The sequence below is a fragment of the Erpetoichthys calabaricus genome, chromosome 2 (genome assembly GCF_900747795.2).
Source record: "Erpetoichthys calabaricus chromosome 2, fErpCal1.3, whole genome shotgun sequence".
NCBI lineage: Eukaryota > Metazoa > Chordata > Cladistia > Polypteriformes > Polypteridae > Erpetoichthys > Erpetoichthys calabaricus.
In genome coordinates, this window is record NC_041395.2 from 155,038,800 (window position 1) to 155,055,488 (window position 16,689).

General features: G+C 37.8%; 1 protein-coding gene across 1 annotated transcript; it reads left to right on the forward strand.

Annotated features, from left to right (window-relative positions):
• Positions 1-12,866: 12,866 nt before the first annotated feature.
• LOC114646474 (carbohydrate sulfotransferase 2-like) lies at positions 12,867-15,599 on the forward strand. Its single transcript, XM_028794685.2, has one exon. The coding sequence runs from the start codon at positions 13,140-13,142 to the stop codon at positions 14,400-14,402; it is 1,263 nt and encodes a 420-aa protein (XP_028650518.1). The 5' UTR covers positions 12,867-13,139; the 3' UTR covers positions 14,403-15,599.
• Positions 15,600-16,689: the final 1,090 nt, after the last annotated feature.

Here is a 16,689-nt window from a genome sequence, read left to right on the forward strand (position 1 = left end):
AAAAATAACAGTTGAATGTTGAGTTTTTTAGCCACAGGGCTTAAAGCCTGCATGCGATAAGAGATGCCCCTTTGGTTTCAGCTGTTAAGTCAGGGCTGAAGGACTCACTGCTTCAGGCTGGCATTCCATGACTAGGACTGCTGATTAGCTGTGCATACTGCATATCTGTCTGTCTTCATCAGGGGTAGAGGATGCTACTCATTGGAGTTTTTGTTTTCCTCTCCTCTGTTGTCAACTGGCCATAGTTCAATGATAATGTTAATGGACAGACATTGTTGGGTTTCATTAATTAATGTTAATCTCTTTTGAACAACTTAATCTTCCTATGTTTAAACAAGTCTATGTTTATGCATTGAGTAATTAGTAATTTGTACAGTGTTAATTGCATTTTACCTGTCAAACTTTTTTCAGCACTCTAAGCCTGTACTGAGTGAAGAATGCTATACAAAAAAAAAAAAAAAACTGAACTGGAATGAATTTCCCACTAGCCCAATTTGGTGGTCCTTGCCATGTTGTTGTAATAGTGGCCTGTAAAGAAGTAGAGTAGGTCACCCATTTTGCTGCCCCTCTATAAAAAGATGGCAAATATATTAACTGAAAAAAGGGTAAAGATTATTTAAAACTTTTTAATTGTATAAAAGATGTTGTTAGAGGAAGTGAAGGGAGGGATTAAAAAAAATAGTCGGTCACTAAGACCTGGAGAAATATGTGATCTAAAGCTTAGAATGAGATTAGCTTTTCTGTTTTTCTTTGAAAAATGTCTTTGAAACCCTCAGAAAGGGCACAGAGAGATCAGTATGGCTGTGATGAATGGATGCTGAGGGCTGGACGTTTCCTATAACTAATGCAGTAAATAAGATTTTGGCAAAAGGCACATTGTTTAATATTGAATTTACCTGAGGGACCAGATATAAGGGTATTGTTGGTGACATACTTGCAAGTGACACAGTGGTTTCTGTTAGAGTTCAAAGTGCCTAGTGCGGAATGTGATCCCTCTATATGAAGTGAGCTGCAGACGAGAAGTATGCATAGGTTAGATGGTCAAGGGAGGGTTAGAAAAAAGGTTTCAGTGGAAGGATGAGTCTACAAAATTGTGAAACTGTGTTTGATGACCTGTGGGAGAGACAGAATTTTAGTTTGGGAAAGGAGGACCAGCAAGATGTGAGTTTCATTATTGGAGTCCTTCTTAGAGTAGAGGTTACAAAGTCTACTCCTGACTTAATCGAGGGCTTTGTCCACAATGTGAGAACGGTATCCTCTATCATTGAAGAAACTCTTCATTCTGAGTCCTTCATTACAGAAGTCACCATCATCACTGAATATTTGGTGGAGTCTAAGGAACAGTGAAAAAGGAAGAGAGTTTTCAATATGTCCGGGATGGAAGGAGCTGTAGAGAAGGTAACTGTGTAAGTCTTAGCTTGTAACAGGCAGACTTTTAAGTACTGGGAAGCTAAAGAAAAACTAATATGTAAAAATGGTAAAGTTGTGGTAGAAATGTTGACTAAGATGGAAACTTGTAAAATTATTGATGAATTCCTGTAGGTGGCTTCTGGATCAAGAGGCAGCACCTAAACAATTGATATATTTTTTTGCAGGTCTGGTACAAAGCCTATGTAGGAAGTAAAGAAATGCTTTTCCATCCAAATGATGAAGATGTTAAAATAGATAAGTCTAATTTTAGTACCCATTGCAACTCTTCTGACCTGATGAAAAAAGCTGATCTCAAAAGACAAAGCATTGAGGCTAAGAACCAGTTGTGACAGTCTGATTGTTTGTGTGAGGAATGGCTGTGTAAAGAGACGTGATGTCCATTTTATACAGTAATTGTACTGTCTACCTGCTTAGCTAAAATTCATCTGAGATACAACATTACATGATGGATCTGCACTCTTTTGCTCTAAGAGTGGTATTTACTCATGTATGTGGCCAGCAGCAAAGGCCATGGTTTACCATATATACTCACATATAATTCGGGTCAAGTCTTGAAACTCAAAAAAATCAACCATAAAATCAGAACCCGACTTATATGCCTGTTCAAAAATACGATAGTTATTATTTTTTTTTAACATCTTCTTGCCTCCTCCACTCTCACACCAGTTTCTCAGACACAGCGAATTTTGTTGCAGCAGCACAGTTACCAATTTCTTTCGCCACTTCAACGACTTTTAATTTAAAACCAGCTCATATTTTCTCCTGATCGAATGCTCCATTGGAGATAAGGGATGCTCTAACGATAAAGGTATATGAAGGTGTGAGATACAATAAACACAAAATGGTGCAAATGTCACTTTAGAATAGTTTGGGTATTACCCGTGTGGTTTCGTAGGCACAATACATAGAAAAAAAAAAGGCAGTGTGCTCCGTGGTTACTCTCTCAGGTGGGCGTTAGCATATCATAATCTCTGGGACCAATAGCATGAGTTTCCTGCATTCGACTTATACGGCCGACATTATAAAATACCAGAAATTATACGATAAAGTCAAGCCCCAACTTATCCGCGGGAGAACTTAAATGCGAGTATATACGGTACTTTAATTTGGAGACTCATCTATTTCTTCCTGATAGGGCATGGAATCCTCTTATACTGGCCAAAAAAAATTTGCATTTATTTTCCTACAAGGTTTTTTTTTCACTGGAGCTCTTGCCTTAAGTATATAAAGCAAATGAAATTTTGTTTTACCATTTTTTGTGTTACTAAAACTAATCTTTATGACTATAGAAATCTTTGAATGGCACTATATAATAATAATAATAATAATGCATTTTATTTATAATATGAAATTATTACCATTAGCTATTAAGAAACAATTTCAGATAGAAGTGTCTTAATAAAAAAAGGAAGATTTGACTCATAATGGTTGGTTTGCAACTTTTCTTGCAGTGAAACAAACTGGGAACTTTGACTAATTACACAGGACTACGAACCCTTTTTGCATGCTTTGCATCCTTCTGCTTTTTTTGTGAAAAATCATGTTTAGACAGACAGGATAAGCAGCACCAACAGAAGTCATTTTGAAACAAAACAAATAGATTGTGTACAATTTGCTCATGACTGGAGCTTTTGGTTTTCTGTGAATCACATTAAAATATGAACTGTGTTGGCAGATTGCATGTCCTCAGTGGTTGAGGCTTAATTCAGCATTTCACCCAAATCAAACCAGACTGGTCTTCACACTGAGCTCTGTACTGGATGCTAAATAAAAAAATAGTAGATTTTCTCTAAATAACAGTTGTTTTTTTCCTGTTATGAAATAAGTACTACCTGTACACTTCTGATCACTGCAGACTTACTACACTTTAGATTACTTTATGGGGTAAAACATATTCTGTGGCAAAGTTGGCAAGCTAAAGGATTTTCTTGTGCACATCGTCTACTTCCTTTAATACAAATCGGATTGAAGTAAAAAAGAATGTTCTGCCTTTGTGCAGGTGTCATCATACAGTTTAAGTTTGTCTATTGTAACAAGATTGCCTCAGGGCTGATTTAATATTTTTCACTTTTTCTTGCTGTTAGTGCCGCTGGGCTCAGATGAAATGGACATCTTTTAAGAAGAGCCCAAATAGTCACTTGATGAAAATAAACTCTCATTTTGGTCCTCTGTGCTAAGGTAGTGCTTTCTTGCCTAGGACACCTAAGCATTAATTAATTAATTAATTAATTAATTAAGAAGAAGGACGCCTCATGCCTGCACAAACTGGTGAGGAAGGCAGGCTCTATTGTTGGCATAGAGCTGGACAGCTTGACATTTGTGGCAGAGTGACGGGCGCTGAGCAGGCTCCTTTCAATTATGGAGAATCCACTGCATCCACTAAACAGTATCATCTCCAGACAGAAGAGCAGCTTCAGCGACAGACTGCTGTCACTGTCCTGCTCCACTGACAGACTGAGAAGTTCGTTCCTCCCCCAAACTATGCGACTCTTCAATTCCACCTGGGGGAGTAAATGTTAACATTATACAAAGATATTGTCTGTTTTTACCTACATTTTTATTACTCTTTAATTTAATATTGTTTTTTGTATCAGTATGCTGCTGCTGGAATATGTGAATTTTCCCTTGGGATTAATAAAGTATCTATCTATCTATCTATCTATCTATCTATCTATCTATCTATCTATCTATCTATCTATCTATCTATCTATCTATCTATCTATCTATCTATCTATCTATCTATCTATCACCTAATTGTGAATTGTGTTTTGAATTAGTGGATTGACAAACAAAATGGATTTTATGAGCAGCAGCAAATGGACTCAGATCAGAAACTGCATGCTGCCTTTTTTATCCAGTTTTAAAATTCTAGTTGTTTTAACTTTTATTCCTTTTACATCCAAAAGGCTACTGGATAATCCTCAGTAAAATCAGTATGAGTGAGTGTGGATGTGCCCTGAATGAAATGGCATCAGTATGCTTTCAGGATAGACTGATGCTAAATGTATGTGGCAATCATGGAGCCCTGTTAATGCTCCAATGTTAGGTGAGCACTGAACCCTTACCCTGGAACTATAGAATACACAACAAATTAGCTAAGAAGAATACTATCATGTGTTAAGTAGACAAATCACATTAAATATGAATATGCAACCTTGAACTTCTGGCCAGCATCACATAGAACCAGAGTTGGGGCCAATTCATTAATCAATTCATCCAAGGAAATGAAAATGGAACTGAAATTAATTTTAATTTTAATTAAAATAAAAAAAAATAGGAAGCAGAATTGGAATTACCAAAAATTGCATTTAAATCAATATATGGGATTTAGTTTATTTATAACTATTGTCATGCATGTGTACCTGGGTACCTACTTACTGGCTCTGGTGAGGTAAGCAGTTCCACCCCGGGACAAGAGGGGGCACTGATGCTAACAGTCTCTTCACTTTTCATTGTAGCATTCAAAGTTTGCCTAAGGGCGATGCCTAGCTCCACCCCCAGGCCTCTGAGCACCAACAATATAATAAAATTGGCAAACCAGGGAATGTGGCATCAGACCTACTAGAGAGGAGGACAGAGCTCAAAAACCGCAGGTAACCAAGTACTATTCATGAAGAGGCTTTTAAGAGTTGTATTTTTATTTTTGTTATTATTGTGCCCCAACTTTTTTCTGCCTATGGCAGACTTTTTTTAGGTCACCTTACACTCTATACATTGTAATGAAATAAAAGAGACAAAAAGCACAGATCAAGGTTTGGGGGAATTCCCCATATAACGTTGGGTGGCCAAGTCATCTTTTGAGACTGATACCCATGTTTTTTTTTAACACAGTATATTAAAGCACCAACGTGGGGTGAAGCCTGTCTGGAGTTAGTATTGTGTAATAATCAGGACAGAATTGAGGGTGTAAAGGTGACTGAACCATTAAGGTCAAGTGGCCATAATATAATAGACTTCTCAGTGTTTTGGAAGAGTGTGTTGCAAAGATTAAAAATGTTAAGTGTTACTTTGGCAGGACAGATTTTGAGTAGATATGACAAAGTCTAAGGAGGATAGACTGGGTTAAGCTTTTAAGTAAGTAGACAGTTAAGGAGTAGTGGAATAGGTTTAAAAAATGTTTTACATATAATGCAGGACAGGTATATACGTATCTAAATTTGGAATTTGTAGAAAAGTTAAAAAATATCCACAGTGGGTTAATAAAGGGTTGATAAAGAAAGCTGCAAAGGAAGAACAGTTGTATAAGGTTTATAAGACTAATAACTCCAATGTGAATCGTAGGGTGTATGAGAACATGAGGGTAACCATTAAGAAGGATATTAGAAAGGCTAAAAGGCAGTTACAGAGGAATATAGTAGATAAGGTGAAAGATGACCCAAAAAGATTCTTTCAGTATTTCAGTGTTAAAAGAACAGTCAAGGAGCGAGGTGATGTGCATCAGGAATAGTAAACAGGAATTAAAAAATATACACTGTGAAATAGCAGATGATCTAAACTCACATTTTTATGAGGCCTCTAAATGTGAGGAAGTGGATAACCTCCCAGTGGTAAAAAGGACTAGTAAGGAAGTACTGATGGATTTGGAAATTGTAGAGGGAGAAGTACTGCTTAGATTAAACAGGCTGAAATCAAACAAATCACCGAGATCAGATAAAATTTACCCTCAAGTTCTTAAGGAGGTTAGTGAGTACATATATAAAGCATTGAGACATATTTTTAGGAAATCACTGTGCACTTCCGAAGGACTGGAAAATGGCAAATATTATTCAAATGTATAAACAGTGTGACTGGGCAGATCCAAGAAACTATAGGCCAGTAAGCTTAACGCGCATCACAGTAAATTAATGAAAGGAAATATTACGGATAAGATTAAGCCACACAGGAGGAGAAGAGGAGTTTTACTGAACAGTCAGCATGGGTTCAGAAGAGGGAGGTCATGTTTTACCAAAATGCTGGAATTCTATGAGCAAGCAACAAAAGGATATGATCAGAGTGGATCATATGATATTATTTATCTTGACTTTCAGAAATCAGTTGATAAGGTGCCACATGAGAGGTTGGGCATCAAACTAAAAGAAGTGGGAGTTCAGGGTGATGTTTGCAGATGGGTGCAGAATTGGCTCAGACACAGGAAGCAGAATTGGCTGATGTTAAGACTGGTGTTCCACAGGGGTCAGTGCTAGGGCCGCTGCTATGCTTAATATATACATAAATGATTTAGATAGGAATATAAGTAACAAGCTGGTTATCAAGGCACCATGCAGTCCCTACATTGATGGATTGAAGGCAGTACCCTAGACGTCTACATGACCATCATCATCAAATTCTTTCACATGAAGCCTGAAAGCCATAAGGACTGATTTAGATCAATTATGTTTGGTAGAATGTCCTGTGAGAGCTGGATGGTATCTTGGTCTTGGAACCCCTGCAGATTTTTTTATTTTTCTGGCCCATCAGGAGATTTTTTTTTTTTTTTTTTTCTGGCCATCTGACCTTACTTTATTCTTTGTTACTTAGTATTGACTAATCTTATTTTTGTTTCATATAAACTTTTCTTTCTTCATCATGTAAAGCACTCTGAGCTATACCATTTATATGAAAATGTACTATATAAATAAATGTTGTTGTTGTTGTTGTAAGTTTGCAGATAATAACAAGATAGGTGGATTGGCAGATAATCTGCAATCCATTAAATCATTACAGAGGAACATGGACAGCATACAGACTTGAGCCAATTTGTGGCAGATGACGTTTAATGTAAGTAAATGTAAAGTATTACAAGTAGGAAGTAAAAATGTTAGGTTTGAATACAAAATGGGAGGTCTGAAAATTGAAAATACATCTCATGAGAAGGATTCAGGTGTCATAATGGACTTGAGTATAGTGTTCAGAAACCGTTAAGAGAGCTAATAGAATGTTAGGTTACATAGAACAATGTATAGAGTACAAGTACAGGGAGGTTATGCTCAAGCTTTACAATGCATTGGTGAGGCCTCATCTGGAGTACTGTGTACAGTTTTGGTCTCCAGGCTACACAAAGGACATAGCAGTGCTGGAAAAAGTCCTTGTCCAAGAGCGACTAGGCTGATTCCAGCGCTATGGGGGATGAATTATGATGACAGATTAAAAGAGCTGAGCCTTTTCAGTTAAAGAAAAGAAAAGATTAATAGATGACATGATTGAATTGTTTAAAATTATGAAGGGAATTAGTACAGTGGATTGAGACTGTTATTTTAAAATGAGTTCATCAAGAACACGGGGACAGAGTTGGAAACTTGTTAAGGATAAATTTTGCACAAACATTGGGAGGTTTTTCTTTACACAGAGAAGCACAGAGACATGGAATAAGCTACCAAGTAGTGCTGTAGCAAGTAGGACTTTAAGGACTTTTAAAACTAGACTTGATGTTTTTTTTTTGAAGAATTAAGTGGATGAGACTGGCGACAGGCTAAATGGCCTGTTCTTGTCTTTATTGTTCTATTGATCTAATGTATACCAAGACCAGGTCTGCTCAGACAGAAGCTGGTAATTTGGCATAAGGCCCAAGTCAAAACACCAAACACCAAATCCAAATCATTTCTGAAAACTTAAAGTTAGAAACTAGAACTAATTTCAAATCCGGAAGAGCTCCTAGTAAACTCTGGTCCATACTGGGTTGAATCTGATGCTAATATTTAATAATAACAGACTTGTTTATCAACATTTATCACATCTTCCCTCCCACTTTTTGTATCTCATTTTACTTCTAATCAAATGCAGAACTGTTTGAAAATATGGATTCAATACACAAAATGTTTTGTTCTTCAATTCATGGCTATACTGTATATGGTCCTATTTGTATAGAACAAGAAATATTAAATATTAAAGAATTCCAAAAACAATTAAAAAAAATCCCACTGGGTAGATTTACCTTCAAACCCTGGCTAGATACTTGTAAAAGGGTAAACACAGAATCTTTATAAAATAAAATAAAAATTTTCTGATACACTCAAGAAAGCATTGTGGAGTATAAAATGCAAAAGGAATTGCATTTAACAATAAAGGCAATCAATTGTGAACAAAGTCCCAATACAAAATCCAAGGTAAAGCCAAAAAACAGAGCAAAATGGTTAAAAACCCAGAAAGTCACAATAAGCACAAGGTATAGCAAAACCACAAGAAGCAGTGCTTGTGTATCTCTACCACATCTTTCACATCTTTATTGAGACAAGATTTTGTTTCATATTTGAACACAGTCTAAAACTGGTGATGATGATAACTTTAATTTATCATTGAGTAGCCATTACCTGTTGCTACCTGCATAGTAGTGAAACAGGACAAACTTTAAAAATCAATAAATAAAAAGGTATCGCTAGCTAAGTGGAGGCAAGTTACACTCCAAAACACAGAGGTAGACCACTCCCCTCTGTCTCGGATTAGGGCAAATATATCCCTCCTGCAAGTAAATTATGATTCTTAACGCGATGTGATTCAAGCAAATTCTAGAAAAAAACCTGATCAAAATCCATTGAATAGTTCTCTTGTTTGCTAGCTAAGTGGATGTAAGATACACCCCAAGGCAAGTGAGTGAGTACCGCAAGCGAACTATGATAGTGCGATGAGTCAGGTCACAAAATCAACTGGAAAGTTCAAGCAAATTCTAGAAAAAAACCCACTCTAAATCCATTAAGTACTTCTCTCGTGAAAAGCGAACAGACATGCAGATGGACAGACATTGGATTTTTCCCCCTGCTTGCATCGCATTCCGACCCCCTGGCCAGCGCTATGCACTAGCCTCTTTGTGGTTCTGTCGCTCATGTATGGGGATGTGGATGGACAATTTAAACAGATTTTAATTTTCATGAGAAGTGTTGCATATGCATCCACACCACGTATAACTGCCCATGATTGAATTTTTGCCTTTCTCTCTATTAAATAAAATTACTTTTTCGAATGTTTGGCTCTGAGATTTGTTAATTGTCTAATTTTTTGTATGTATATTTCCATATTTAACCCACTGATGTATCTTGCATTTGCACGCCCATTTAAAAGTAATACTAGGGGGCTTTGCCCCCTGCTTAGTTTGCTTGCCAACCCCCATGCTTACGCTACGCGGTAACCTCTTTGCGGTTCTGCTGTTCCCGCATGGGGAATGGATGTACAATTTACTAACTATTTTACATTGCAGCAAGTAATTAACCATATTAAAAAATATTAAAATGGAATAATTTGAATGTAAAGTATGTTTACGATTTTGTTCTGTTTGGCTTTGAGATTAACACGCAAAAACTTTTTAAACTTACACTTTTACTGTAAAACTTATTGTGATTCTCTCTTTGGACTTTCATTGTGACAACGCCACATATAACTGCACGTGATTGAATTTTGTTTCTTTCTTTCTATTAAATAAAATCACTTTTTTAAATGTTTGGCTCTGAAATTTGTAAATTGTCTTTGCAAAAGCTATTCTAACAGGAAACTGTTAATTTTTTAATACGAATGGCATTTCAAGATCTCCTTTGCTGTCTAATGTTATCCGCGGAAGATGTACTACATTACCTTTCTTGGATACATCCTTCTTTCTACACTAATTCGTGCAGTTGAAGTCTGGATGGTTTTAATAGTTGTAGATATTCTTTGTGATATTGTAAGTTCATGTTTTCATCTTCCACACCATCACCACCCACTGCTTCAGCATAGTCTATTGATATGTATTTAACCAATTTGCCGTGTTATCGATCACCATTTTTGGCGTTAATTCATTTGACTTCCTCGTTTCTAGGTCTAGGATTGCCCGTGTACTCATTTTTTATGCTCATAACCCTTCGTGATGAAATTTTTGGGCATAATACGTCTTCTTTAATTGGGAACTTAAAGTGAGGAAAACGTTAAAATTTATAAGAGCTGAGAGTGCAGGAAGTGTGTCTGACAAAAGGATTCACAAAACTGAGAGGTGAGAGGACCGTGGTCTTATTTGAAGATGGTTGCTAGGAGGGTGTGACTTTTAAAAATATCATGGCAATATTCTCATCTCGCAGGACTTGAAAAATTTTTTTCCAACAAGTCTAGTATACTAAAAAGTCTCTTCGCATCAAAAGATTTTTTTATATAATAGATATTAACTGCATGAAAAAATGCACAAACTTTTTTATGCATTAGAGTCTTTCTTTCTCCCACCTAGTGTTTATTTCTCAGGTCATGAAAATTTGAAAAAGATAAACAAATGCTTGATTTTACTTCAGCTTTTTTTGTCATGACTGCACATGGCAGCAGCAGTAAGATGGAATCATGAAAATGAATTGTGATTGTAATTACAGGCCAAGATCATAGCCGACAGGGCAGGAACTAAATAAACATAAAATGGTGTCACAGGAAGATGTATTCCAAAGATAATGTCTTCAAAAAAATTCTAAATCAAAACAATGACCAGACCACTTACTACGTGACCTCTGAAACCCCCAGAATTATATCTCTATTATTTTTAAAGGACAAGGAAAACACTTAAAATCTGTAAAACAAAGTCCTGACCATGACAGTAGTATTCACTTCTGTATATAATGTCACCTATGTAAGAGGTATACATTGGTTGTAACTGTCATTTGGTTTTCTTCTTAATTACAAAAAAAGATCCAAAAGGGCTATAAAACAAACAAATTAATATGTTTAAGATCCAAAATCTCAGACAACCAGAAGGTGCACAAATGCTGACCTTTATACCATCGCAGCAGTGACATCACATGTTTCTCAATCCTTGCTTGACAACTGCTAATAAAATCGGTCACCAAATGACAGTGTCCACAGAAATAGAGAATTGTGACACAAAAATAATTAATCGTCGCCAGAAGTAAATCCAAATTGAAAATTTATTCAATAATTGCATTATGATTGGAATTGTATTTCATTTAATGTGGTCATAGTCTTCTGCGTGTCTTTTTGATGTTTTCAAAGCCAGGGAATCCATTTCTGAAGTTTGTTTTTTATCTGAAGGAGCTTTATTAAAAAGTTTGTATTTTTTATGCTATCTTTTGCCAGCATTTTGTTTAGGCATTGGGTGCCACTACTTTGTGGATTTCATGTTGTCGATTACCTTGGCTATTTAAGGATCTCATTTTTAAACCAGTGAACTCTTTGTCAAACATTTCTTTGAATTCTTTCTGATTTATGATTCTCAATTTCAGTTTTGCCCCTTTCCATTGTGACAAAACATTAGATTGCCTTTTGGTTAATAATGATTACCTTTCCTGGCTTTGTTTTGTCTTTTGGCCCTTTTCTAAAGTTTTTTCTTAGTTAAGGCATACTAAATTGAAATCAGCATTCTCAAAAGCCCATAATGGGAAAGCCAGGGAAAGATAAAAAATAAATAAATAAACAAATTAACTCCAATCACAACAGGGTCGAGGGCCACATTCACCACTTCCAGAGCTGGGATATTATCCTCTGTAAGAAACCCTTTGTTCAGGAGTAGGAAACTTGCCTTAGAAGGATGTACTGAGCATAAGATGGACAGCCCAGAAGAACTGCAGTATTCATTTCACTAAAAATTAGAAATAATTACATGAAAGGATGAAGGTCAATAGGGCAGCACAGTGGTGCAGTGATAGTGCTGCTGCCTTGCAGTAAGGAGACCTGGGTTCGCTTCCAAGGTCCTCCCTGCGTGGAGTTTGCATGTTCTCCCCGTGTCTGTGTGGGTTTCCTCCCACAGTCCAAAGACATGCAGGTTAAGTGGATTGGCGATCTGAAATTGTCCCTAGTGTGTGCTTGGTGTGTGTGTGTGTGTGTGCTGGCGCCCTGCCTGGGGTTTGTTTCCTGCCTTGTGTCCTGTGTTGGCTGGGATTGGCTCCAGCAGACCCCCGTGACCCTGTAGTTAGGATATAATGGGTCGGATAATGGATGGATGGATGGATGAAGGTCAATATATACTGTATACAACTATGTAGAAAGATGGCCAGTGACCTGATTGTGTAAAAACAGCACCTAAAGCAGTAGAAATAAAACAATCATGTTGAGGGTAAGACAAAGGCAAGGACACAAGGTCAAAATTCTAATCTAGGAATTTTGAAAAAGATGTATAAAACATAAGAGGAGTGACAAGGTGAAAGGAATAATAGATTAGGAAACTGAATTATTAAAAAAGTCTTCTGAAAAAGAAAAATCAATAGAGAAGATATGGTTCTTGGGTGACATTTGAACAACAGATGATGCGATGTAAGGGCAACTGGGATACTTGGCCAAGAATACACCTACGGTATATGAAATGCATGACATCCTGCTGAATCTCACACTTGGATTTTAAAATTCCCTTTTAAAGAAAGACTTCAAATAATCGTTGCCGTCCCATAACAATAAAATGTCATCCTACCAGTTGGAGCTGTTGAGCAGGTTTTTCTCATTCAACTCCATTACAAGGATATTCAGCTAACAGGTAAGACATTTACTCCTGGCTGAGCATGAGAGTACAGCGTGATGTTCTGATTCCAATGGATATTTTCAGAGGAGTTGTTTTACCTGGACAGTGAGAGAACCTGAATTTGTCACTAACTACTTTCTTTGACGGGTATTCATTTTCTGTGAGAAGAGAAGACTTCAGTCAGCTCTGAGCATTGGATGCCTCACAATTTGCTGCACAAGGCTTAAGGTTATGTACTCACATTTTGTTTGACAAATTCCTTTTACTTTTTTGAGACAGTCCAGGGTTTATTGTATTATGAAATTTGTGTTCAGCAATCACAATGGCATCACAATTACAGAAGATAAATATTTTATTTTTCCTTACACTGCTTTTTACTGTGATGAACCTGTTTGGCTACATGTGGAATAAAATACCTCAGCACTGCAATGAAATTACACCAACCTCTGCTCATCACAGTATGCCAAGTATCAGACCTTTAAAAGAACCCTTGGTGGCTAAGAAGAGACAGCTGGTGTACATTTTCTCCACCTGGAGGTCTGGCTCTTCCTTTTTTGGGGAGATCTTCAATCAGGATCCAGCAGTATTTTTCCTTTATGAGCCCCTGTGGCATATTTGGAAGAGGTTGTACCCTGGGGATGCCCTTTCTCTTCAAGGTGCATCTAGGGATATGCTGAGGTCGCTCTACCATTGTGATTTCTCAATTTTTCAACTTTATCACGTTCCTGTGGGCAACAACTTCACCACCAATGACATTTTTGCAGCATTTTTCAACAAGGTGATCTGCTCTTATCCCATTTGCTCTGCCTATAGAAAAGATGTGGTTAAACAGGTTGACGCGAAGGTTTGCAGTAAATGCCCTCCTCGAAACTTGAGGTTGCTGGAGAAAGAGTGCCTGAAGTACAACACTATAGTGGTTAAAGGAGTGCGCATTTTTGATCTCAATGTTTTGGCTCCCTTGTTGGAAGACCCCTCCATGGAAATTAAAATTATCCACCTGGTGAGAGACCCCAGGGCAGTGACCAATTCCAGAATTAGATCGGTGAGAATTTTAGAGGGGGAAAATGTTCATGTGGCAAAAAGCAGAAATCCTAAAAGTAAAAGAATATCTTTTTTTAACAATTCTTTAAGAAGGAGCAAATTTTTTTCACATGATTATCATTCGGCAGAAACCATGGATGTTATATGTCAACAAACAGGCAATACCCTGCTTACAGTTCAGAAATCACCAGCATGGCTTAATGGAAAGTACATGCTTGTCCGCTATGAAGACTTCATAGAAGATCCAGTTAACAGATTGAAGGAAATATATAGTTTCATAAATATTCCACTGGTCCATAGCATTAAATTATTTGCTTTCCAAATGACCAGAGGTCCAAGTGGCTCTTTCTCACCATTTGTAGTTTCCTCCAGAAATTCCACCATAACAGCAAGTGCTTGGAGGAAAGGGTTAACATTTCCTCAAATCAGTCAAGTTCAAGAGTTGTGCTCCTTTTCCATGAACATACTGGGATATAAGCTGGCTGGTTCTGAAGAAGAGGTCAGCAAGATTAACAACTCACTGCTGTTACCTCCCAAACTCTGAAAACATGTCTAGAACTGATTAGTGGTTGGAAAAGCTACAGGAGTTTTGGGGTTCTTCTTTATACAGTAACAGTGCAGGAAATGCAATTCTCCCTGTGCCTTATGGTTGACAGGACTAATTAGATTCTTTCAATCTACAGAAATAAAGGGAGCGGTGATAATGAAAGAAAGCTGAACATGGCCAATGACAGTATTTTACCCTTATGGTCATTTGAATTTTACTTTGTTTTGTCATGTGCCTTGCCGGTGACTTCTGGAAAAAATAAAAAGACAAGCAAAGCATGTCTGTCAGACAGGTTTGGGGAATGCAGCTTTTTTTTTATTGGACTAAATCACATTCTGGAAACTTTATTGTAATATATATATATGGTATATTTATATATAGTAATAGATGACATGGGTTAACTGGCATTACAGGAGGCCTTTTTAATGGAAGCATATAGGTGGACAGTCATCCCAACCAGTTTGGTTAGTGATACCTTTCCCAGTTGGTGGGTAATTGTAATGGATGGACAGAGGGAGACTTCTTCCCAGGGCCATGTGCTTCCAGTACACTGGACTGATAACATTCCCACATGCTTCCCATTCAGACACCCGCAGGGCTGCATGGGCATTGCAGTTGGGGTCCTTGGGTGCTGCCAGGGGGAGCTGCTGGAGGCAGGCTCTCTTGTCATGGGGCGGTTCCACCTGGCCCAGAAGTGCTTCCTAGAAGCAATGTAATGGCACTGGAAGTACTCCCAGGTGCGGTATAAAAGAAGTCGCTGTGCTTCACCTGGGAGTCAGAGTCAGAAGAACAGTTGGATGAAGATCACCTGGGAAGAGTGGAGAAAGGAAGAATTGTATTGCTGGAGTTGTGGAGTGCGTGTACAAGTATTTGTGATAATAAATTCATTTATTTGCACCTTGTACTGTGTCTGTAAAGTTGTGTCAAAAGTTTGGGGCTGTGAGACGCCCTGTGGAGTCTGTGATACATATATGATTATATATAAATATATATAGTATATGGTATACAGTGTCTGAATTGTTAAATAAAAACAGAAATAATCTGAGATATATCATCTTACTAATGTATCACAATTCAACCAGCAGAGCTGAAATGCACAACAGGATGAAGGATTACACAAGGACATTTGAAAATATCATAGTAACTGAAAGAGTAGCACATGTGCAACCATTATGTTGTCACCTTGTCTTTATGTTGTGGGATATGGCCGGCCGTTCATCCCGGCCAATACCCCCAGGCCGCCGGATGTAGCCCTCCCTGTAGCATGGAGGTGCCCCGAAGACCAGCAGGGAATCCTGGACAATGGAGTTTCTATTCCCAATCCTGCTGGGTACCGTGGGGGCCAGCAGAGGATGCTGCAAGGAGGCTCAAGGACTTGCATGTGCCCTATAACCCGGAAGTACGTCTTAGTAACAGCAACAGAGGAAATACTTCCGGGATGAAGAAGGAGAGTTTTCATCTGACCTGGAAGTGCTAAGAAGTCACATGGACAGGGGTTCAGGAGCACTTCCGGGTCATGGACTATAAAGAACTATGGGAAATCCCAGACGAGTCAGCTGAGCTGGGTGGAAGGGTGGCAACGTGTCTGGGAGTGGAGGATTGTTTGTTTATTGAATATTTGTTATTGTATAGGAGTATAGTGGAGTGGAGGGTGCTTTGTGCACGTAATTATTATAATAAATCCAATATTTGGACTTTTACCTGGTCTTTGATGTATTGTCTGAGGGTTCAAGGGAGTCATAGCGCCCCCTACTGTTACAATGTGTTGAACATATCCACCATCCTTTCATTTAGCCGTCATATTAATTTTCAACTCCATTTTTTTTATTCACGAATCTAAAAAGGATGAGGTGTTTTTTTTCAGCATTTGGGGTTCGCTTCTTCTCCTCTTTAGTTTAGCTTTGTTTTTTTCAGAAATTTCTCTGAACTTGGATTATGACAGCTGTTTCAGGGGTTATCTGTATGTTCAGTTTTTCACAGGGCATATGCAAGCGCACCTACTTATCTATACAATATGGCGATGCCAGCTGAAGACAGCACTTTTTTGAAATGTGGGGAAAAAATGGAGAATGCTCATCTTCATCTTGTAGTGGGCACCCAGTGCACTTCTAGTTGCTGTGTCACCATGCTGCCTCTTATGCACAGGTTAGATCCAGGCTCGGCAAAGGATTCACACAGGGATAGAATCTGCATCTGAAACTGTGAACTTGTGATATGAATGTTGGCATTTAACACAATGGAATGCCTTACATGCTATTGTCATGAACAAGTTATACAGTAATCC